This window comes from Pongo abelii, chromosome 1 (assembly GCF_028885655.2).
Source record: "Pongo abelii isolate AG06213 chromosome 1, NHGRI_mPonAbe1-v2.0_pri, whole genome shotgun sequence".
NCBI lineage: Eukaryota > Metazoa > Chordata > Mammalia > Primates > Hominidae > Pongo > Pongo abelii.
Window position 1 is genome coordinate 139,304,340 of NC_071985.2, and position 25,660 is coordinate 139,329,999.

Here is a 25,660-nt window from a genome sequence, read left to right on the forward strand (position 1 = left end):
GCTGCTGCCCCAGGTCAGACTTCTTCATTGTTCCTCCATGGGTTTCACCATCAGCCTCAGTAACCTCCCTGCCTCCTTTTTCTCTCCCCTCCAGAACAACCAGAGTCACCTACTTGGCTACAGACTGGGTTCTGTCCTTCCCTTCCAGATCTTCCCTAGCACTTACAGTCAAGTCCAGAGACACCTTGGCAGGGCCTTTAAGACTCCATGGTCTGGTCCTGACCTAAGTTGCTTCTGGGAGATGCTTCTCGGCTTCACTCGAGCCATAGCACACAACTTGGAGTGTCCTGAGCCTGTGGGGACACTTCCATACCTTTATGCATCTGCCACTATAGCATCCTCCCAGGAGGCTTTTCCCCACATGTTAACTTTTCAAAATGCTTTGTCTCTATTGTTGCCCTCTCTGAGCCTTCTCAAGTCCTTTTGTCAAAATTAATTGTTCCTTTCAGCATAAGGGTCTCTATGAATTATTCTCTCTTAGAGTTCATAGTCAGGTATTGGGCCTTAGGCATCTTTGTTTCTCCAGGTGTCTTGTATGAAATAGGCACTTAAATGTTTGTTGAATTGAAGGTAAGAAGGGGAAGTATTAACATCCCTTGTTATTGGAGAATAAATTGAGGTGTTGGTAACTTGAAGGACATTTTAGAACACTTTAGGACAATCTTGAAGTCTAAATAGATCTTGCGGAAGCAGAGAGGAAACAGGCTGCCAGAGGCACTGGTGCTAGGGTGACTTTTGCCCAGCATGCTATTGGAAATAGATTTGATCAACAGCGTGGCCCTATGCACATGAAGAAGTTCTGTAGGGTGCTGCAGGCCTCCCCACGAGGTTCTTTGAAATGACCCAGTCCTGTCTGTGAAGAAGGAAGGTGCTGATAGCTTGAACAGGCGAGAAGTCACAACTGTGGGGGTGTGTGTGTGTGTGTGTGTGTGTGTGTGTGTAGGGTGGAAGAATCCTAGTCGGTTTACATCACTTGTGTTCAGGCAGTGGGGCTAGGGAGTTTGGTTTCCTCTCTAATGAGGATGGTTAGCATTGAGCAAGTGCTGACAGTGTGCCAGGTACTGGCCAGAGCTGGGAGGGGCTGCACAGGACTCTGCCCTATTGTTCTGCACCCACTGTGAGCAGACCTTCTGTGTGGTCCCAGTTGGACATGGAGCAGGCAAGCCCCAGAATTACTGGGTTTGACAATGAACCGAGGACAGAGTTAGGATTGTACACCTTCAGTAAAGATGCTCCTTCCATCTCACCCCCAGGAAGTACTTCTGTACTTCCCCCTATCTCATGTGGAAGCAGTAGAACGTGTGTGTTTTGTTGTACACACACATACAAACACATGTGTTTTCTTTACACACTCTAATGTCATTGTCTCGGCTCCACTTCTATCAGCTTGTGGAGGGTTGCATTCTTCTTTGTTGTCTTCAGGCCACGTCCCAAGTCTGCAGTTCCTTTGTAGAACTGACTCTGCAGTAGTGCTATTAAGTGAGGATTTTCACGCAAAGCTCTTCCCTGAGTAATGCAGTGGAAAGAGTGGTCTGTGAGGAAAAGAGGGCTGCTGGGCTGGAGAACAGACTAAGGGGCAGCTCTCCTCACCAGCCAATGGGAAGGGCTGTGTGTTGGGCTTGGCCACCCTGCAGTGCTGTCCAGACCAGAGTCTGATATCATGACTAGTGTAAGACAGATCCTGGAGCCTCTATCTCCAGGAGCCAGCCTTTTTTTTTTTTTTTTGCCTCCTATTTCTTTTCCTCTGTATATTGGCCTTAAAAATGTATTATATAATTTGTCTTAGGCCGAAACCATAGTTTGCTTTGGAGCTGGAGGTACTGACTCTGCTCAAGGTAAATGCTTCTGCTCGTGGTCCTAGCTAGGAGAGAGTGTTGGGGCTACTTGCTGCACACAGCCTCATGTGCCATTCTCCTTTCCCTTTCCATGCTTCCTTTGCCCCCCACCCCCACCATTTTTTTTCTTTTCTTCTTCCCTTCTCCCGTCTATTCTTCCCTGACTGTACAGGCACCCATGGGCATTACCTATCCCTGCTGGTGGCAGGCAGATCCTGACCCCTCTGGGGGGCCATGTACGTGCAGCCCCCACCCCAGTGGCTTTCCTCTGCAGCTGAGCCTGCTGGTGTATGGCAGAATGGCCCACCTCCTGACCCCTGACCCTAGCCCGTGTTCACTAATTAGAGTGCATTGATTTATTTATAAACACTGAGTCTTTGCCAGAAAAATTCTGTCCCATCATCCTGGGTAGCACAACTGAGGACTGGTCTAGCACTGAAGACAATTCTAGCAGCTAAAGAATTTCAGTAATCCCTGCCTGTTCTTATCATTTACAGGGCAGTGAAAATATGTGAGCTAATTATCTAACAGTTTATAATATTTTCTTTCATACATTTATTACTGCAACTACGAGTCCTCCCTTAATCATCTTTTTTTGCTAGTTGTGCATGGCTTATATGCCTCTAACAACTCTGAAAGTGTTTGCCCTCTTGGTTTTGCTGCCAACCCAGGAGAATTCCTGTGTAGGATCATTTCAGGAGGAAGGTAAGTAAACTTCCCATTCTTATTAGACTCCACTAGTGATGCCATTAAATGTTGATCTGTTAATGGTCTGTGAATATTCCATTTTATGTGGCATATTTCCATTTCCTTTTGTAAGTAGGAAGTCAGTTCTTGTGACTCTCATAGATTTATACCTTCACTCTTTTCTTTCCCCCTTAGAGTTGAGAATTATGGCTGCAGGAAAATTTGCAAGCCTTCCCAGAAACATGCCGGTGAATCACCAGTTCCCCCTGGCCTCGTCCATGGACCTTCTGAGCAGCAAGTCCCCTCTCGCTGAGCATCGCCCAGATGCCTATCAAGATGTGTCTATACATGGCACCCTTCCACGGAAGAAAAAAGGTCCTCCTCCCATAAGGTCCTGTGATGACTTCAGTCACATGGGCACCCTCCCCCATTCCAAATCCCCATGGCAGAACTCACCTGTGACCCAGGATGGCATCCAGGAGAGCCCATGGCAGGACCGGCATGGCGAAACCTTCACCTTCAGGTAACTTCTGTAATTTCACTAGTGAAGATAATTTGTCTTAAACAGCTTTTTAAAAGGTTTTTATGACCGGGCGTGGTGGCTCACACCTGTAATCCCAGCACTTTGGGAGGCCGAGATGGGTGGATCACGAGGTTAGGAGTTTGAGACCAGACCAACATGGTGAAACCCTGTCTATACTAAAAATACAAAAATTAGCTGGGCATGGTGGTGTGTGCCTGTAATCCCAGCTACTCGGGAGGCTAAGGCAGGAGAATCACTTGAACCCGGGAGGCAGAGGTTGCAGTAAGCCGAGATCGCTCCACTGCACTCCAGCCTGGGCAACAGAGTGAGACTCCGAAGTTTTTATTAGGAAAAACGTCAAACACACACAAAGTTGAGCAAATAATTTAATTAACTCCCATGAACCCGTCAGCCGGCTCCAACAGTTACCAGCTCAAGGCCAGTCCTGTTTTGTCTGTACTCTCACCTACTTCCCTCCTCTGATATTATTTTGAAGCAAATCTCCGATTTCATATTATTTCATCTGGAAATATTTTGGTATGTTCCTTTCAAAGATAAGGACTCTTATTTTAAAAACTATATAACCACAATGTAAAAAAACTATAACACTTAAATAAAAATTAACCACTTCTTAACATTATGTAACATTTGAGGGTATTTTAAAATCCAGCTTCCTCTCTTAAGTCCCTTTAAAGAAAGCCCAAGTATTTTCTTTTTATCACAGCATCAGATTCTGAACTATGTCCATCCACTTCTATAGAGATGCCAGGATGTCTATAAATTAGACCCCATATCTCCTTATATTTAGTTGTCAGCATGCTGAAATAAAATTTTATATGGATGCACCAGCAGGTCAGCTTCAGAATACTTTAGGACAAGAATTGATTTTTCCCGCTCTGTGACAGAGATCTGGGTAAATGAGCCTTATGGTTGTAAATGCTTTTTCTCTGGATTTGTAATGGGCCTGGCTGTGATTGGTTTCTGCCTGTTAGAGCTAGTTTGGAAACTGCACTCCTTTTCCTGTTGGGGAAGATCAGCAGCCTGTGATGCTATCTGGTAAAGAATGGGACTGTTTCTTGTGTTATTTCTCTTTTTGTCCAAGCTTGTCGCAAAGCCACTTGGATCCTAGCTCATTTATTTGTTCAATATCTATATATGGAGCACCTATATTAGAGTATGTTGATTTCATAAGCCCCAGGGCTTCCCAGGAAAATTCTGCTCAGTCCTTCTGATTATCTTAAATGAAGGGCTAGTCCAGCATTGAAAACATTCTAGCAGCCAAATTATTGAGCAATCTGTTCTTGCCCTTTTATAGGGTGGTGGAAATATGTGGACTAACAGGGTAGCAGTGGAGCGTCTGAAGCAGTGTCTTCCCAGAGTTTACATTCTAGTGAGTGAATTAGGCAGTATGTACAAATAAATAAGACAATTGCAGATTATACCAAATGCTGTAGAGGAAATGGAGTGATATGCTGGAGATTTATTGGAGGTGGTACGTTTTTGGTAGGATGAACAGGTTTCTGAGATGACATTTAAGCTCAGATTTGCATAATGAGAGAAAGCAACCATGGGCCTTCCAGGCTGTTGCAGGCATAGGGAAGTCAAGTGCAGAGAACTGGAGGTGGGAGCAAGTTTGGCATGTTTGAAAACCCCAAAAGGAACTGGAATGGCCTGTGGCTGGAGTGTAGCACATTGAGAGGAGAACAGTGTTGGTGTTGGTACAAAGCTAGGTGAACAAGAGTTCAGAATTATTCTCAGTTCCATAATTGCAGTAGTACAAGAAGAAAATAAGTGGAGGCCCAGATAATCTCCATAGAAACCACTAGAGAGCCCTGAATTGCTTCTGCCACCAGATTAGGACATTCCTTGGGGTATCCTGGGGGTTAGAAGGTCCTGGACCCGCTCCACAAAATCTAGGCGGGTGACGTCCCAGCTCAGAAAGCTGGCAGGCAGCCGCTGCTGGAATGGGTGAACATGGAGGTGCATACCTGTGCACAGGATTGTTAATATCGCATCATTGGCACTTAAGGGGCAAGAATGCAGGAGGTGAGCAGCAAAGACAGGTAACTTCTGGCCTGCTAAAAATGAGCACAGATGCCAGGCTGCGTGATATGGAGTCAGAACCAACTGTTAGCTGGCTTACGGTGGACCGCTTTTCATTTATTAACTTAAACTGTCCTGAGCTAGGTGTCTACCGTGTACTAGACACAGACAGTTTATAGACTTACTCCTTGAAGTTCTGAGGCCCTGGCTAGGTGCCAAGTCTTACAAAGGGAAACTCCACACTAGGGGGGTGGGTGGGGAGGCGGTAGTAACGGAGTCACCCTTCCTATCTTGGGGAAGTTCTTGGTAAACACCCAAGGTCCAAGCTGTCAAGCTGCCAAGAGTCTAAAGCTTTTTGATTTGAAAACTGACTTGGACAGAGGTCATATTTCTGTAAAAGATCTTATCGGAGGGTGGGCGCAGGTCCTGAGTTTGAAGTCCAGGCTGTGGAAGACTTAAGCACTCCTGGTTTAGAGTTTGTTTATGATTGAGAGCTATATTAATCCAAATTCACATCTTTTTTTCTTAACTGAAAATATCTTATTGTTAAAGATGAATACAGGAAGTAACAAATGCATATCCCTCAAAAATTGTGCTGAGTGAGAAGGCACATGGTTCTCTGTTAAAGGGTCATAAAGTCCTGCCCTGCTCTGTACTACTATTAATATATTTATTTTTCTAACACATTAAAAAAAATCTCCTGAGGTGTTCCCAATTTTGAGGAGTTCAAAATACATTATATTCTTTTTTTGTTAAGTATTCTTAATAAGATTATAAGCTGCCTCAATTCCTTTTTGAAACCAGCAATGATATAAACAAAGTTTATGCATATGCAAAGCTAGGACCAAGCAGCCTGAATGAGAACCCAAGGCTTTAGAGAAGGAGGTTTTGCCAAAGGTGCCACAGCAAAAATACAGTGAGAGAAATGGAACTTCTCATTCAGCTCTTCAGGTTGAAAGGAGCTGTGAAACACCAACCATTCACTCCAGCTCAGTCACCTCTTTTTTTCTTTTCATAGTGAATTCAGGGGTTAATTTCAGTTGACAGTGACTTGCCCAGATGTCAGCTCTGAAAACATTGCATCTATCATGTTGGGTATTGGCCTGATGGGTATTGGCATGAAGATAGTGGGTCGCCTGGGATGTCTCCTGCCTCCTCTATCTTGCTCAGAGGGAGGCCCTCCAGATAAGCACCTCTTGGTCTTGTGAAGTACTCTGTTGCAAGTTTGCTCTTTTCCAAAAAAAAATGTTTAGCTTGTTAATCATTAAAAAGTCACCTTTATAGGCCAGGCTTGGTGGCTCACACCTATAATCCCAGCACTTTGGGCAGCCGAGGTGGGCAGATCACGAGGTCAGGAGTTCGAGACCAGCCTGGCCAACGTGATGAAACCCCATCTCTACTAAAAATACAAAAAAATTAGCCGGGCATGTTGGCCTGTGCTTGTAATCCCAGCTACTTAGGAGGCTGAGGCAAGAGAATCGCTTGAACCTGGGAGGTAGAGGTTGCAGTGAGCTGAGATCACACCACTGCACTCTGCCTTGGGTGACAGAGCGAGACTCCATTTCAAAAAACAATAATAATAACCTTTATTATAATTGAACATTCATTGAACATACATCCTATCGGAGGACCAAGACAAAGCAGAGGAAGTCTCCTCTTTGACCTTAAAACTTGTGTGATTAAGCTTTCATATATACATGTGTCATTTCCTCCATTATTAATTCCTCCATTATTATCCTAATAATTATAACATGAATAATTATCCTAATATTATTAATTGTTATCTCCTACATTTTATAGTTTTCAGATAGCTTAAAGGATATGTTCATAAACTACCTTGTTTGAACATTGTAACCCTGTGTGAGAGACATAGCAGATTTCATTATGAACATTGTTATCACCATCATCAGTATCATCATTTAGAGTTGAGGAAATGGGTTCAGGGATGTTGAGGGACCTAAGATCATACCTTAATGGATGACTGAGCTAGGATTAGAACCCAGAAAGTATTATAGGGCCTTCCCCAGACAGTGTGTTCCATAGCCTCCCAAGAATGTTGGCACCAGCTGTGGGCATCCTCTGAGCTATCTTCTTGCACAGGGGTCAGTACCCTGCTTATATTCAGCGCTTTGGACACCTACTTTGGGGAGAATGGAGCCTTGCCTGCCAAGAGCCAGGCAGAAGGCAGGCCTGGAAGGGGGAGTTGGTCTTCTCTTTCGGTGACTGTATCTCTTGGCTTTGTTGTTGTCTTGGCTGCCCTTGGATGTACTTGTGGTTTTGAAAGGAGGCCAAAGCCAGAAGCCAGGGAGCTCTTAAACCTGCTGCTTGATGTCACAGAAGGAGCCTTTGTTCTGCAGGCAGACCCAGGTTTCTCTGAGAGGTCTGCAGACAGGATTTCCTCTTGACATTCACATTGTTCAGCTGATATCCCCTTGATTCATTTATCTTCAAGGATGAATTTTTATTATTATTATTTATTTTTATATTTTTCCATAAGTTATTGGAATTCAGGTGGTATTTGGTTACATGAGTGAGTTCTTCAGTGGTGATTTGTGAGATTTTGGTGCACCTATCACCCAAGCAGTATACACTGCACCTTATTTGTAGTCTTTTATCCCTCGCTTCCCTCCCACTCTTCCCCACAAGTCCCCAAAGTCCATTGTATCATTCTTATGCCTTTGCATCTCATAGCTTAGCTCCTACATATCAGTGAGAACATATGATGTTTGGTTTTCCATTCCTGAGTCACTTCACTTAGAATAATAGTCTCCAGTCTCATCCAGGTCACTGCAAATGCTGTTAATTCATTCTCAAGGATGAATTTGTATTCAAATCTGGAAGCTTCCTTGGGCTGAGAGGGGACTGGTTCCTGTTGTCGGGATGTCTGTGTTGCTAGGATAGCTGAGGGATCAGTGCTTGGATACCATTCAGGTCTTTTTCCTGCCTGTGGGTACGTGGAGGCACACATTCCTGGGAACAGCTGTGAGTGCCTAATTCCTTCGGCCTCTTGTGCTGTGGGAGCATGTGGTAGGACAATGTGGTGTTTCATTAGTTTGCATGAGTGGAACTGACTGACTCGTCACAAGTGTTTTAACTGACAGTGGCCAGAAAGTCTGCAGAATTATCCCTAGTTAAAATGAGCAGTACATTTTCCCAGGCAGTAAGTAACCTACCCTGTCACGATGTCAGATCTTCAACGTTGAAGCAAAGATGTAAGGTCTGGAATCTATGCAGCTTTTTCCTCTAAAACATTGATTTAAAGTCCTAACTCTGGGCTGTATCAATGCCCTCATCTGAAAAATGGTTTTAGTTATTCCTCTTCGGAACCATTGATTTCTGTAACTACTGCCTTCTCTTTAACAAAGCAAGATGTTCCCTCAGACACGCAAATACACCAGCCTTTAGCTCAGGGTTAATCAGAAGGATGTACGATGTGAAGGTCCACACGCAAACATCTGCAGTTTATTTATACCCAGGCATGTCTGCTGTCTGCAAATTGGAAGCTTTTTGTGTACTTTTTGGAGAAAAAAATTGGATTTTGAGTTAAAAAAAAAATCTTGGGTTGGGTGCGGTGGCTCATTGCCTGTATTCCCAGCACTTTGGGAGGCCGAGGCAGGTGGATCACCTGAGGTCAGGAGTTCGAGACCAGCCTGGCCAACGTGGTGAAACCCTGTCTCTACTAATAATACAAAAATTAGTTGGGCATAGTGGCACTTGCCTATAATACCAGCTACTGGGGAGGCTGAGGCAGGAGAATCACTTGAACTCGGGAGGTGGAGGTTTTAGTGAGTTGAGATCACACCACTACTCTCCAGCCTGGATGACAAGAGTGGAACTCTGTCTTAGGGGAAAAAAAAAAAAAAAAAAAAAAGCTTTTACTAGATTAATAGATTCTATTTAATAGAAGGTATACTTAGCATAGTGACAATGGCTTAACAGCCCAAGTTGAAGAATGTTTCTGGAAGGTAATAGTCCGTGGGTTGAATTGATGTTTTTATAAGTTTAAAGTTGAGTTTTAGTAACATTTTGAAATACCCCTTGGTGTTTGAATGCAGCTGTTGCAAATGGTTTAGTGCATTCCGAGGAATGGTGAATGTCCCGGTCCCTGGTGGCCTCTGGTGTGCTGAGGACAGGAGCAGCTGGGTCAGAGGTGAGCTCAGCCCCTGCATCTTGCGCTGCTCCTGGGTTGAAGAAGCCCAGAGGGTGGGAAGTGCCTGCAGATCTACCAGCTGTCTGATGGTTGTCCTAAATCCTCTACTGACAAGGATGATTTGAACCTAAATGCCAGGATCTACGCATTCTCAGCTGTTCTGGGGCAAAAAAAAAAAAATTGTTAACAGATTGCAAACCACAACCAAGAAAATGATCAGAGAATTACACAATGCAGTCCTTGTTGAGTGGAGCTGCGTAACATCTCCTCTGGACTGCCCCCTCCTCACTCCCACCCCAGGACAGGCCTGTTTTAAATTGTGTTTTTTTCAGGCCACCAGCATGCTATTTGGGAAAGGTGAGGTATTTTAGTCTTCTGGGTTTTTCACGCCCCTCAATATATGTTAAAACACCTTGTAAACAGAGGTGCTATGCAGTTATAAATTATTACTCATATTCTTATCACATGTGGATTTGTGAGCCAGCCTAGACTGGCTAGAATACACAAGCTGGAGAAGTCTTAGTTGTAAGCTAAAGGAGTAGTTGCTGTGGTTGATTGGAAGGAGACTGTTCTCAGGGGGATTGGACTAGGTGGCCAGACCGGCCTGAGCCACATGGCTGATATGCCCTCAGGTCATGCTTCAGAATGGTGTCACTATCCAGTCTGTCCCCAAGAGGCTAGCTGTGGGATTAGGTGTAGAATTTCAAGCTCTCTTCTTAGAGGCCCCAAAGACAAGCATATAGGGCCTTGTTTGAAGGATTGTGCTATTATTTACAAGTTAGAGAGGTCTGAGAAATTTTCCCTGGTTGCCCCAGCTTTTATGCAGTGTGATCTGTCTGTAGGTCCAGTTTGCCTGTGAGTATAATCACTGAAGATAAAATAACTCCTTTTGTGAAGAGGAGAAAAAACACAAGACAGATAATCCAGACGTTTCAGTTCATATCCTTGTTTTTGCCACTTATTAGATGTGTGAACTCTATAGCAAGTTCTAAACCATAAAGTGGGAGCGTAAATAACCCATCCAAGAAGTGCTGTGAAGGTTAACTGCTCACTACATATGAAGGCTCCACAGAATGTCAGAGCTCTGACTTTCACACTTGAGCCTGGTACACCCTACTGGGAATCTGCGTTGAGCAGGTCCCATGCCTGCTCCTAGCTCCCACCTGGTCACCAGCAGTTTCTTCTTCTCCTGCTCAGCTCTGCTGGGACACCTGGCTCAAAGCCACTGAGGCCTTTGCTGGGATGTCGACGTAGCCGTGGCTATCAAAGAAAGCCACTAGTGACCTTGACGCTGATTCCAGCAGCCTGACCTGGTAGCTTTGTGACCTTGGGTAAGTTGTTTTACCTTCTGAGTCTCCATGTCCTCAAAGGGTGACTCTAAGGATCAGATACAATCTCATGTGAGGGTGCCTAACACAGAACCTGGCATGGAGGAGGCTCAGACTGATTGATTTCCTTCCTTCCTTCCTCCTGAAAGGCTAGAGCTGGGAGGTGCCTAATCCTTTGGTGTAACCTGAGATCACGTTCAATGACGGCAGCTTCTGTGGGAGAAAGTTTCTCACATGTTGATGGAGTCTGGCTGGAATCCCTCTATCGAGCCTGCCCTACAGCAATGAGTCTTGGCCAACACTCACAGTTTATAGGTATAACAACCACGCAGTGCACTAAAATATCAGCATACCATTGTACTAATACACAAAACAGAGCCTGTCTTCAGTGAACGGGCCCCCAGCCCTTGCCTGATTGTTCTTGTGCTTAATATCCGTGTCTTTGCTGTTTATTCTTCTATACATATTTATTAGCTTGTTTTATGCCAGGCATTGTGCTAGATGCCAGGTACCTAGTGAAGCACGAAATAGATGTAGCCCCTGTCCTTAGGGAGTTCTCAGTTTAGGGGGCATTCAGGCAAATGCATCATTAAGTACATAACCACAAAATGAGGAGGTACAAGGAAGATACAACATCAGAGGACCCCAAGTTACTTAGACTGGTGGAGAGAAGGCCTCTCTGGCATGGGAATTTGAAGGTTTAATATAAAAAGACAATATATTTAAGTAATAATTTTTATGTAACCGTGTTGAAATGATAATGTCTTTGAAATAGTAGGTCAAATAAAAGATTAAAATTAACTTCACCTATTTTTTAAATTGACTACCAGAAAATTTAAAATTACCCGTGTGGCTCACGTGTTTTTATTGGCTAGCACTGGTCTAGATTTGGGTAAGGAGTTCAGATTTTCTCTGTAGGGCAAAAGGAAATCTACCTTTAAAGGATTTTAAGCAAGAGAATGGCACTATCAGTTTTTAGAAGATTGCTTTGTCTCCCTGTGGAGAAGGATTGTTGGAGAAGAGGATGAGGAGGGAAGGCAGGAGGTGGTTGTAAAAGTACAGGGAGCAGGTGGGGGTCTGCACTAGGGTGGTGGTAGAGGAGAGAAGTCTATGGATTCAAGATATAGTTTGCAGGTACAGTCTGCCATATCTGGTGAGGTTTGGATGTGGTGGGGTGAGGGAGAGGTATAGTCAAGCATGGCTCAGGCAGCTGGGTATATGGGATAGGGCATTTGCTGAGATAGGGAAGCTTGGGAGAGGACCAAGGCTTTATTTGTTTGGTTGATTGCATTTTCTTAGGGAAGGGGGTTATGGTAGATTGCTGAGAATCAGGACTTCTGTTTGGGGTTTGCTAAGTTTGAGATGCATGCATGTCTAAGTGGAGATGTTAAACAGACAGGCGGTTGGAATTATGAGCCTGGAGCTCTGCAAAAAGGCCTGGCCTGAAAGGTATAAAGTTAGGATTCTGCACAGAAGTGAAATTAAAGCCATGGAAATGGATGCCTTCATCAAAGGAGAGATCTAGAGCTCTGTGTAAAGAGTAAAGGGAAGGAACCCTAAGAACGACCTCAGAGGAATCCCAGCACAGTTTGTTCCAGGGAGTCAGCAGAGGAGGCCGAGTGCAGAGAAATAAGATAGGATATGGATAGATAGGATCTGGATAGGGTTGGTGTTCAAAAGAAAATTTTTTTTTTTTAGATGATAGACAAAATTAATAGGAGACTGTCTTGCCATTTAAACTAAAACAAAGTATATTTTATCCACTACTTGATTTTTTAAATAAAGCAGACATGTTTTCAGGGCCACCCTCCCTGGGGTCTGTGTCAGCAGCATGGTAATTATGCGCCTGTGGTTTCTTCCCAGCAGTCCTGGACATTCCCCAGGGACCCTGTAGACAGAGGAGGTACATGGACACTGTAGTGTCTGCCTTTGCCTAAAGGGTGATGGCTGCTTTTTCAAGGTTTAGGTAGGTGGACACGTTGAGGATGGGTGTCTGCCCTGGAAGACAGGTCAAGGGGGTATGTTCCTTTATCTGGTAGGCAGAAGCCCTTCCTCTTAGAGGCTTGAGGACATTATCTCAAAACCATAGCATTTTTATTCTGCCTCTGGATTAGTTAGAAAAAGCCTTTACAAACACACTCTTTCAGAAGCCGGTAGGGAATGGGTGGGGGTGGGGTAGATGGGACTGGTGGGATTGGAGGAAGGGCAGATAGATAGCAGCCAAACAAAGCATCTGCTTTTATCAAAAGTGCTGTGTTTGAGCTTAGACAGCCTGAAACCTGATGATTCACTGATGCCAGATCCTCTCTCCCTGCCAAGAGACATACTGGCCTTGATACGGTTTTTCTTGTTCTTACCCTATTCAATTTGACTGACTGCTGCCAAGTTAAAATTTCAACAGTGGTTTTTAACTTCATGCTGTCACTAGAATTCTGCTGAGCCCAGGTTAACCCATGACTGGGTCAAGTTTTCACCAACCAGTACCACTTTGTATTAGTCTTGGATTCCTATATAGACTCACCATAGTGTAATATGCAGGATATTTAAATGATGCTGTTTTAACATGATTAGGGAAACTGCCTGAAAAAGGAGTTGAATTGCCATTCTTTTCATGAACACATTCATCAGACATTGCTATGTTTTCAGATAAGATAGACACTGACTCATAGAAAAGTAGGAACTGGGTCAGGCGCGGTGGCTCACGCCTGTAATCCCAGCACTTTGGGAGGCCGAGGTGGGCGGATCACCTGAGGTCAGGAGTTCGAGACCAGCCTGACCAACATGGAGAAAGCTTGTCTCTATTAAAAATACAAAATTAGCTGGGCATGGTGGTGCATGTCTGTAATCCCAGCTATTCGAGAGGCTGAGGCAGGAGAATTGCCTGAACCCAGGAGGCAGAATTTGCAGTGAGCCGAGATCCTGCCATTGCACTCCAGCCTGGGACAACGAGCAAAACTCTGTCTCAAAGAAAAAAGAAAAGTAGGAACTGGCTGTTGAAATGAAAGAACCAGGCATTTTAGAAGTAATCAGGCCTTAGAATCTCTGACAGCCGGGGAGGGAAATGTGTTCTTGTCTGTAGTCTACCCTGGACTGTAAGAAAAAGGATTCCCAAGGTCGAGGGACATGATAAACACAATCCCATGGCCTCAAGTTTAAAAAGAGAAACATAGTTCAGGACAATTAAAAACAATGCTGTGACCCCACTTCCAAAGGAGGAAGAGGTGTGTGGCCGTCCAGATAGCTCTTCTGTTTAAGGATGTGCATGAAAGACTGACTCCAGTCTGAACCTGCTCCTTTAAAGGATTGCCCCAGTGTGGTAATGAGGAGCCAGGGCTGCTTTGATGTATTCATTCACAAGTATGTTGAACATTGGTGTGCCAGGCTTTGTGCTAGGTGCTGGAGATTCAAAGACAGAAAGGCCAGGTCTTTGTGCATGTAAGGAGCCCTCAGAGAAAGGATGCCCATTTGAACCACCTCTCCTCAGCAGCACCTGTTCTCCATCTTCTTTGCAACTGACCTAATTTCTCATCCATGGTATAGCCCTTTGTATTGCTCCACTGGTTCGATAAGCAATCCTGCCTTTCCTGACCTCTGACCTTAATATCTTTCCAGGTATCATGTTACTTTTTCTCCTTGACTTGCTGACTGCAGGTGGCGCTTTCTAGATAACCCTTTCCTTTGGACCTGCCTTCTCTGTGCTGCCACTTCCTCTGTGCTTTCCTGACCTTGGACCCTGAGCCAGACCCAGGAAAGGTCGGGTCATGCAACCAAGGTCCATATCAGAGGGTGGCTCTGGGCTGTAAAGAAACAGAGTGCAGGGTGAAAAGAGGATTGTGAAAAATGTGAAGGGTAACAAAAGGGCTTTCAGAAGTTATGTTTGGAACAATAAGACCAAAGAGAGGGGGTTGTGAGAGAAACCAAACTGCTAAGCTTCTGTTCAGCTTGCATTTTTTTCATCAAGAAATGACTTCTCTGATTGGAAAGGGTAGGACGAGTGTGAAGCAAGAATTGCTGGCCTGGAGTAGATGAGGCCATGACAAGAGACTCTAATGCCACCAGATAAGGTGAAGCCCCAAAGTCCAAGAAGACTGAGGGAGTGTGAGACTGAGATCATCAAATCATGTGATGTTGGAGGAATAATGGAGTAACAAAGAACTACAGGAAGGTTGCAGGTGGATACATAGTTTAATTTTTAAAAAAGGATTTAGAGAGAGAAAAGCTACAAAATGATAAGCTTGATATCAGTCTCAGGAAATATTCTATTATAAAGTGGATTATCAAGACAATGAGTTTTGAATACTTGATAAAGGAAGCAGTCACGGTTAGTAGCTATCAGGGCTTTGCTAAGAGCCAGTCATACCAGATTAACTTTACTTCCTGGGGTTACTTGGTTGGAAGCTTGAAAGAATGTTGAGAAGGTATGCATGCAAATCAGTCACTGGTGCTATCCGTTGGGTGAGGGAGATTCAGGCTAGATGATAATACAGGAAGCACGCTGGAGGCTGTGTCCCCTGTTTTCATCAGTTAAAAAAAAATCATCTAGACAATAATATTGGCATACAGATCACATACATGAATGACAAATCTAGGGGAATCGTTAATATGTCAGAACAACAGAAATGCGATTTTTTAAAAAAAAAGAGATCTTGGTATTTTGAAACAGCAAACCAAATCCAGTTGAATACAGCTTGAGAGGGAGAAGGAAAGACTAGCACGAGAATCCAAAACCATTCATTACAAGTGAAAGTATGGGGTTTGGCTAAACAGCCACACATGAAAAATATTTCAAGATCTGCAGAACTGCAGCCTCAGAATGAGTCAGCAGCATGCTATGGCTATTAAAGAAGCTCCTGTGATTTTCAGGAGCATTAACTAAAGTTAATATTCTGACCATCGGAGTTGGTCACACATGGCTGCCCAGATCATACCTGGTGAATTGTTTTTAACTCTAGACATTAGAAATGGAAGGTGAATCTGCCCCTGACTGCAGAGCAGTGAGCTTCTGTTTAGACCTCTCCTGCTTTGAAGCAATTCTATTGCTTTAATCATGAAGTATCCCTAACATTCTTCTGTATTCGTGAAAAGGAATTTCTCTCGTCACGTGTTAACCCTGGGTGCGGAATATAAAATGAGTATCAGCCTTAATCCTGCTAACTGCTAGTAAAGCATACTTTAACAAATAAGATCAATGGGTATGTTGTAAGATGTGGAAGACTGAATCTCTTCTCATTTATTTTGCAAGGGGATGAAACGAAAATATTTAAGTGCACATCTAGAAGTGTTATAGTTCTCTGTTTAAAGCTCCATTAGGGCTGGGCGCAGTGGCTCACGCCTGTAATCCCAACACTTTGGGAGGCCGAGGCAGGTGGATCACCTGAGGTCAGGAGTTCGAGACCAGCCTGACCAACGTGGTGAAACCCCATCTCTAATAAATACAAAAAAATTTAGCCGGGTGTGGTGATGCATGCCTGTAATCCCAGCTACTTGGGAGGCGGAGGCAGGAGAATCTCTGGAGCGCGGAAGGCAGAGGTTGCAGTGAGCCGAGATTGCACCATTGTAATCCAGCCTGGGGCAACAGAGTGAAACTTCATCTTAAAAAAAAAAAAAAAAAGCTACACTGGGCCGGGTATGGTGACTCCCCCCTGTAATCCCAGCATTTTGAGAGGCCAAGGCTGGCAGATCACTTGAGGTCAGGAGTTCGAGACCAGCCTGGTCAACATGGTGAAACCCACCCCGTCTCTACTAAAAATACAAAAATTTGTAGGCCGGGTGCGGTGGCTTATGCCTGTAATCCCAGCACTTTGGGAGGCTGAAGTGGGTGGATCACCTGAGGTTGGGAGTTCAAGACCAACCTGACCAACATGGAGAAACACTGTCTCTACTAAAAATACAAAATTAGCAGGCCGTGGTGGTGGATGCCTGTAATCCCAGCTACTTGGGAGGCTGAGGCAGGAGAATTGCTTGAACCCGGGAGGCGGAAGTTGTGGTGAGCTGAGATCATGCCATTGCACTCTAGCCTGGGTGACAAGAGCGAAACTCCATCTCAAAAAAAAAGAAATTAGCCAGGCATGGTGGCGAGTGCCTGTAATCCCAGCTATTTGGGAGGCTGAGGCAGGAGAATCACTTGAACCTGGGAGGTGGAGGTTGTAGTGAGCCGAGATTGTGCCATTGCACTCCAGCCTGGGCAACAAGAGTGAAACTCTGTCTCAAAAAAAAAAAAAAATTATCCAGGCATGGTGGTGGGCACCTGTAATCCCAGCTACTTGGGAGACTGAGGCAGGAGAATTCGCTTGAACCTGGGTGGCAGAGGTTGCAGTAAGCCAAGATCGTGCCATTGCACTCTGGGCTGGGCAACATTGCGAGACTCCATATCAAACAAACAAACAAATAAGCAAGCTAGCTACATTGCTTTTAAATTTAGCAAAGGCTTTATGCACAATATTCCCCTGCCTGCAGTGAAAAAGTAACTCTTTATTGGGACCTTAATATGATTCCCAACATCAGTAAATAACCTGTTAATCTAAGCACACACTGGCTGATATTTTTCCAAAAATGTCATTTCTGCACTCACCAGGCGAGTCCCATTTTAAGCCTCTTTGTTTTCTCTTTTTCCTGGTAAACAGATAGAAATGGCCCTATGGTAAACTCTGTCTGTTCTCTTGGTTATCTCCCTGATTAAGTTTCTCCCTGGTATTTTAAACATGTTCAAAGAGATTCATTTTCAACAAGATCAGCCAGCCTCTCACAGTATCACTTTGAAAACATCTGGTCTCAGTGGGGCTGGGGAGCCGGGCGCTGCTCTGGCAGCAGTGATGTTCTGTTGCTGAGGGAGTTCTGTCTGAGGCCATCTCAGTTCATTCGCCGGCCTGTGGCTAAATTATCTCCTTAATGAGGGGGCCTGTCAATCCAAGAACAAGATTTTTCTCTTGTTCCCTCTCTCCTTCCAATGTTTTCTTCCCTTAGTGAACTCATAGAGTGCAGTGGGAGGAAGGTCTAGGTCTTCCGCATATTAGAGAACACACACACACACACGTTCATTTATTCAAACCAACGTACATGGAGCAACTGCACGGGAAGTACAAAGGTGAATACAGTGTGGTCCCTGTTCTTAGTGAGCTCATAGTCCAGTAATGGAGATAGACAGAAATACACATGGTATATCGAATTGTAATTGTTTGTCATCACAAAGTTTTATAATTCGTAGGAAAGGAGCACTGAGATATCACTGATTGTATGAGTTGTGTGTGTGGGTGGGGGTGGGAACATGTGGTCAGAGAAGATGGGGACTCCAGGCCTATTGATACAGGTAATTCCAAGTAGTTAAATTTGCTGGAGGGTAAGGAGCAAGGTGAGGAGATTAGGCTGGTGAGTTGGGCAAGACCTTAGAACCGTGATTGTCATCTAAAAAATGTAAAATGAGAATGCTAGACTGTCCCATGTAATAACCTTATCTAATAGAACATTATTATACTTACATATGTAACCATATATATAATATATGTTTCTATTATAGTAGAAGGAATATTGTCCAGTAGATGCTAAATCTTCATAGACTTAAAGCCTGTTGCTGGCCAGGCATGGTGGCTCATGCCTATAATCTCAGCGTTTTGGGAGGCTAAGCAGGGAGGATTGCTTGAGCCCAGGGGTTTGAGAACAGCCTGGACAACATAGCAAAACCCCATCTCTACAAAAAAATAAAAAATAAAAAATTAGCCAGGCATGGTGGCGTGCGACTGTACTCTCAGCTACTCAGGAGGCTGAGTCAGAAGGATTGATTGAGCCCGGGAGGTCGACGCTGCAGTGAACCAATGTTGCACCACTGCACTCCAGCCTGGGCAACAGCAAGGCCCTGTCTCAACAACAACAAAAAACCTGTTGCTATCTCTCTTTCCCCTATCCCTTCATTTCCTCTTCTCCCCAGCTAAGATTTTGAGATGTTGCTGAAGCTTCATGCTGGAGAACAAGGAGTGAAGCCTCTGGATTCTAAGGCCATATACACATGCAAATGAGCAGAAGCCTCCAGGTTGCCTGTGGAGGGCACACTGTCTCCCAGTTGTGTAGTTCACCTTTCCTGATTGTGTGACATACCCTGGTGCATGGGTTGGTTAAATGGTAGACTAGTGGACTCCAAGGCTGAGGTGTTTGTTCCTCGTGGGCCCCACTGCTTCTGGTAAACAGAGAGGTTCAGCCTACTGACTACACTCATCTTAAATCTTGTTGTGTTACATTGTAATTAAGTGTTCTAGGAATGTGTTCATTCAGGATGAATAAACACCAGCAAAGCAAGAACTCCATCCAAGACATGTAAGCCTTCTAGTCCCTGCCCTCAGTAAGTTCTATATCTAAGGTTTTTGCATAGCGCTTTTATATCCAAGAAACTTGCTCAACTTTCTTTTTTGTTTTTGAGACAGGGATTCACTCTGTCGCCCAGGCTGGAGTGCAGTGGTGCCATCTCAGTCCACTGCAGCCTCCACCTCCAGGGTTCAAACAATTCTCCCACCTCAGCCTCCAGAGTAGCTGAGACTATAGGAGTGTGCCGCCATGCCCAGCTAATTTTTGTATTTTTTTTTTTTTTGTAGAGACAGGGTCTCACCATGTTGCCCAGATGGGTCTTGAACTCTGCTCAACTCTCTTAATAGCTCTGCATAGACTCTTTGTGTGTTCTATGCAGACAGTCATCATTTGTGACTCATTACTGTTTTGAATCATTACAGCCAGTTTTGTTCTTTCTTTTCCAGTCCTGATACCTTTTATTTCTTTTACTTTATTTAACTGTACTGGCTAAGACCTCCAGGACAATGTTGAAAAGAAGCAGTAACGGACCGGGCGTGGTGGCTCAAGCCTGTAATCCCAGCACTTTGGGAGGCTGAGGCGGGCGGATCACAAGGTCAGGAGATTGAGACCATCCTGGCCAACATGGTGAAACCCCCATCTGTACTAAAAATACAAATATTAGCTGGGCGTGGTGGCGGGCGCCTGTAATTCCAGCTACTCGGGAGGCTGAGCCAGGAGAATGGCTTGAACCCGGGAGGTGGAGGTTACAGTGAGCCAAGATCATGCCACTGCACTCCAGCCTGGTGACAGAGGAAGACTGTCTAAAAAAAAAAAAAAAAAGAAAAAGAAGCAGCAGCAGTGACAACCGACATCCTGTCTTGTTTCCGATTGATTGATTTTATTGATGCTTCTAATACTTCACCATCTAGAATGACGCTTGCTGAGGTTTTTGGCAGATACCCTTTTCAGGTTGAAGAAATTCTCTTGTATGTCCAGTTCATTAAGGTTTTTTAATCCCAGAGATTATGAAAAGGTGAGGATTTTTTTTTTCTTTTCATTTTTTGTGGACCATACATCAGACTTAAAAGATTCTTTTAATGCTTTTTTCATCAATTCAATGTTCGAAATTATTTTTCTCTTTTAATCTGTGAATGTGGTAAATTGTATTAACAGGTTTTCTCATGTTAAACTGTATGTGCCTGGAATAAACTTTATTTGATTATGATATATATTTTATACATTCTTGGATTTGGTTTGTCAATACTTTTTTAGGATTTGTTCATACCTACTCATGTGATATTAGCCTATGCTTTTCTTTTACTGACTTTGTCTGTTTTTGGTATCAAAGTTATAATGCCCTCTTTTTCAAGTCTCTGGAAGAGTTCATATAATTTTCAAGTAACAAATAATTCCAAAGTTTGGAAGAATTTGCTGTATAGTAAAACTATATAGGCCTGATATTTTCTTTGTGGGAAGATATTGAAGTACTTCTTCAGGTTTTTTTAAATGGTTATAGGACTGTTTTGACTTTCTGTTTCTTTTTTTTTTTTTTTGAGACAGAGTTTTGCTCTTGTTGCCCAGGCTGGAGTTCAATGGCGCTATCTCAGCTCACTGCAACCTCTGCCTCCTGGGTTCAAGCAATTCTCCTACCTCACCCTCCCAAGTAACCGGGATTACAGGCGCCTGCCACCATGCCCGGCTAATTTTTTTTGTATTTTTAGTAGAGATGGAGTTTCACCGCATTGGCCAGACTGTCTGAGGTGATCTGCCCATCTCGGCCTCCCAAAGTGATGAGATTACAGGTGTGAGCCACCCAGCCTGGCAGATTTTCTGCTTCTGAGTCTGTTTTGGTATTATCTTTTCCAGGAACTAATAGAGTGAGAACTTTATTCCCCTCTTCCCCCAGGGGATTAATCTATTCATGAGAGATCTGCCCCCATGACCCAGACACCTTCCATTAGGCCCCACCCACAACATTGGGGACCAAATTTCAACATGAGATTTGAAGGGGACAAACATCCAAACTCTGGCGCCATCCTAATGGGTGTGAGGTGGTAGTTTGTCTTTTTTAATTCCACAAATTAGACGTCTGTCTTGCTTTATATCATCAGTGCTGATTTTGAGTTACCTACCTGTTTACCAGTTTCTTAGTGCATTGTGCATTTTTAGATCTTAGGCTTTCCTTTTGGCATCCTTTTCCTTCTTCCTGCAGGGCATTCTCTGTTTTCGTTTGTCTAGGAGTCTCTGAATTCACCCTTGTTCTTAATAGTTTTGATAGGCACAAAATTTTATGTGCCTCACTTTCCCTTTTGGCCGATGAAAATCTGCTATCAGTCTAATTGTTACTGTACTTTCTTTACCCTTTGACTGCTTTTGAGATCTTTGCATTGTCTTTGGTGGTCTGTAGTTTTATTGAAATGTGTCTAGGTGAAGATTTACCATTTCTCATCATTATTTAAAATTTGACTGTTACTTTTTCCTTTCTCTCAATTTTCTCCTTCTAGAGCTCTGGTTAAATGTACTTGGGGCTTTTCCTTCTCCTTCAGTGTCTCTTGCATACTTTCCATTGCCTTTTCTGTCTGTGCTATGTTCTGTGCGATTAGTTTATGTCTTTAATTCATAAGTATTTTCTTCAGTCATATCTAATTTATTATTTAACCTAGCCATTGGGTTTTATATTTTTATTGATTATAGATTTTTATTTTTTTATTTCTAGAAATTATAGTAGGTTGTTTTTATGTTTTCCTGTTTATTCTGAGACCACTTATGATTTTATCTTTTTTAAAAAAATGTACCATACATTGTTATTTTATAGCCTGTATGTGATATTCCAGTATCTGAAGTCTTTTTGTTGTTGTTGTTGAGACAGTGTCTCACTCTGTCACCCAGGCTAAAGTACAGTGCACAATCATAGCTCACTGCAGTCTCGACCGCCTGGGCTTAAATGATCTTCCTGCTGCAGCCTCCTGAATAGCTAGGACTACAGGCATGTACCACCACACCCAGCTACTTTTTTAATCTTTTGCAGAGACAGGGTCTCGCTGTGTTGAGCCTCCTGCCTCAGCCTCTCAAAGTGGTAGGATTACAGATGTGAGCCACTGCACCCGGCCTCTAATATCTAAAGTCTTTGTGGGTCTCAGTCTATTGTTATTTCTGCTGACTTTCACTCTTTGGGGCTTCTTTCCCAGTGTGTATGGTTGTTTCTGAAAGGGAATTTGCATTTAACCAAATTTGTGGATAACCTGAGTAGCATTCTGTTGAGCAAGTTTTCATCCAAAAACGATTTGCATCGTTACTAGTGGGCACTGCCAACCCAGACACTTTGATTTCTCTATTTTGGATTTATCTGAAAGCAGGTAATATGAATTTGAATTCCCAACCAACATAAAGACTTGACCCGTGGTTATGGATTCTTAGGAGAAAAATTATTGCCATTATTTTTTTCCCTTCAGCATTTGTGTAGAGACAACAGGTTTCTTTTTTGGTTCCCTTTGCTAGAGCGTGTTTTGTTTTTAGCCCATTTCTCTCTCCTTTGGGGTGGGGGTAGCCCATTTTGATGGTTCCGCTGTTATGCAGGGCTTCAGGGTCTAGAGTGCATCCTCCCTGCTTTCCCCCTTGCCTTTCTTCTGTCGTTTATGTTTTGTATGGATTTGTTCTGTTTCTGTATCTGTTTTGTATATGCGTGTGTATTTCTGGAGAATTTCCCTTTCTTGGACTTCGGCAACATGTTTGAAAATATATTTGTAATTTAACTATCATTTAGTTTTCAGAATATCTGGTTTACCATATTGAGCAAACCAAAGTCTCACGGTAAAAATTTCAAATTTTCTGAGGCCTTAATTGGATTGTATAGATATAATACAAGGTTGATTATTTGTGGTTTATTTTGTATTTGGCCATCCTTATCCTTATTTATTAATTGACTACTATGTAACAAGTACTGTTCTAAGGGCTCAGTATACATTGGTGAGTAAGACTGAAGTATCCCCTGCCCTCATGGAGCAGTGGAAAAGACAAACAAGCAATGGTTACCTGCTGGGCGGGGTGATGAAGTGCAAAGGTTATATACAATTGGGCATTCTTAACTAGTGTCTGCACAGCTCCCTTGTTTTGTTGTTCTCTGCTTTTCCTTCATGGGTTAACTATTTTTGTTGGTCTGAAGGGATCCCTTAAATGTTTGTCATGTTTCATTGTACTTTTTGGGAAAGATTTGTGTGTCCATAATTTGAAGGATGGGAAAGACTCTCCTAAAAGAGCTGATTTACCAGTTGAGAGGGAAAGAGAGCTTATTTGCTATTCAGTAGTTGCGTGGCAGCAGTCATATGTGCACTGACAGCCACAGATGTAAGTAGTAATGAAGAGAAGTCTCATTTATTCAGATCCCAGTGGTCTTGAAAGTTTATAGTATAGTGCTTGGAGGCAAAGGTATTTGCTAACTCATTGTTAACAAATGGATTGAGTGCCTGCCATGTGCCAGGCACGATCTACTTAGTTCCCTTGGAAAGAATTCTGTGAGTGTCCTTACCTCTCTCTTCCCTTTCACTCACCAAAGCCAGTCATTTATCAAGATCTATCTATTGTTGGAAAAATTTCTTAAATCTGTACACCATCCCCCCACCTCCCATACTCTAGTTCAAGTCTCATCATCATCTCTCATCCAGATGATGCCAACATCCTCTTCTTTGGGCTTTCTGAGTCTATCTTGCCCTCCAGCTAATCTGATTTCCACGCTGTTGTAGGGGGACTTTTCAGAAACACAAATCTCTGGTTATTTTCCAGCTTAAGATCCTTCAATAAATCCCATTGCTATCATGATAAAGTCTAAGCATGTTTGTGTGGCATCCAAGCCGCTTGTGACCTGGCCCTGCCTCCTCTCCAGCCTCAGCTCCCAGCCCCTTACTGTTCCTGCTGCTGCCCCGAACACTGCGCTTAGGTTTATTGTTCTCTTACTCAAGAATCCAGCAAATGCTTGCTGGGCAACTGCCATGTGCAAAGCACTGGGGGTACCAAGGTGAGTAAACTGGACAAAGCCCCACCCTTGGAGGGTTGTATTCCAGGGGAAAGACAGACCCTGAGCAAACAGACATTTACTATAATATCAGGTATGATGGAAAAAATAAAGCCAGATTAGCAGATAGAGGGGAGTGGTGGGGCAAATCTAAATAGGCTAGGTAAGGAAGGTCTCTCGGAGAAGGTGGTGTGTGAACAGAGACCTGAAAGGTGGGAGGAAGTGAGCCCCTGAGTATCTGGGGATGAATATTCTGGGCAAAAGAGTAGTCAGTACCAAGGCACTGAAGCAGAGGCAGGCTTGGCATGTCTGAGCAACAGGAAGAAAAAGTCAGTATGTGACTGAGATGGAAGAGTGGAATAGACAATGAGCATGTTCATTTTCTTTTGCTGTGTAACAAAAACTTGGTGACTTCCTACCCATTCATTACCTCGTGGTTTCTGTAGGTCAGAAGTCTGGCTTAGCTCAGCTGACGTCTTAGTTCAGGGTGTCCCACTTAGGATGTCAGCTCTAGGGAAGAATCTGCTCCCACACTCATTCAGGTTATTGGCAGAATTCAGTTCCTTGCGGTTGTAGGACTAAAGTCTCTGTTTCCTGGCTGTCAGTGGTGAGGGCAGCTCCCATCTCCTGGAGACCACTTGCAGTTCTATGCCATAGGCCTTCTCCCAGGCTCTCTCATAACACTGTACCAGCAGCAGGATCCCTCACATCCCCTCACACTTCGTGTCAGGCCCACCTGGGTGATCACTGTCTCGTAACATCAACTGACTTCAGCCCTTAATTCCATCTACAAAATCCCTGTGCAGCAGCACTAATCTAAACACCAGACTAATTTTTGACTGAGTAGCTAGGGGATAGGAATTTTGGGGGGCTGTCTTAGGAATTCTGCCTGCCACCATGAAGTTGGACTGGTGGCTGGGGTCACGCCAACCAGGCTCATAGGGCATGGTGAGGACTTGAGGGTTTTGTTCTGATGAGGTGGGAGCAGCCTGAGTAAGGACCATCATGACTCTGGGTGGAGAGCAAATTGTGGAGCTGGCGAGACGCAGAAGATATTGCAGGTGTCCAGCAGGAGATGATGGTGGCCTGCGCTCAGGTGGCATTGACTCCTAAACAGCTTGCAGTCCCCCAAATGTACCATGTTGCCTTGTGTCCCTATATCTTTGCACATGCTTCTTCTGTTGCTTGGAGCATTTCTCATCACCACCTACCCCATGTGGGGCTTCTTCACCAAAACAGGTCCCCACTGAGTGCTCCAAACCTAGCTCAGATGCTACCTGGAGGCCCCTTCACAGTGTTTCCCACCCACTGGCACCTTCTCGCCAACCTGAGCTGTGTTGGGTCTGTTAAGCTGCCTTCCGCCCTGTCCTGTAACCTCTCTGGAGTCAGGGGCTTTGTGTTTGGTTCCTGTGTTTCCATTGTCTAGCCTAGTGCATGGCATATTATAGATGCTTGATGATGTTTGTGGGCTGAATACAAGAACTATGGGAGATGACTGGGAGTGAAGTAGACATGTTACGACTGTTGGAAAGCTCACCCTGTAGAGGGAAAGAGCATATATAAAAAAATATACAACACAGTGAACTGGAATACAGACACCATGCCACATGCACAGAGGAGGTGTGCCACCTCTACAGATTGCTAGTGTGTGTGGAGCTTAAAGGGAGCCTTTATCCTACTCAGTCTGCAATAGTTGGCGCTAGCTTTTCACATTCCTCCATTGCATGAAATATTGATAGTATTGCGAACAATTCCATTTTGTTATATCTAAAAACATTTGTTTGGCAATACTCTTAGCCATTAATTTATTCT

The 25,660-nt window shown here is 43.9% G+C and overlaps 1 protein-coding gene across 5 annotated transcripts in view; it reads left to right on the plus strand.

The window, feature by feature from the left end:
* Nucleotides 1-25,660, plus strand: part of BCAR3 (BCAR3 adaptor protein, NSP family member) — a 282,319-nt gene that overhangs the window by 165,161 nt on the left and 91,498 nt on the right. For 4 of the 5 annotated variants that reach the window (XM_063718417.1, XM_054554113.1, XM_054554110.1 and 1 more), the window contains one exon: nucleotides 2,718-3,045. In XM_063718417.1, coding sequence (XP_063574487.1) covers nucleotides 2,718-3,045 — 328 coding nt within the window. Of the gene's footprint in view, nucleotides 1-1,793; nucleotides 2,541-2,717; nucleotides 3,046-25,660 lie in introns of those variants that run through there. The other variant, XM_054554102.2, reaches the window with a different exon arrangement.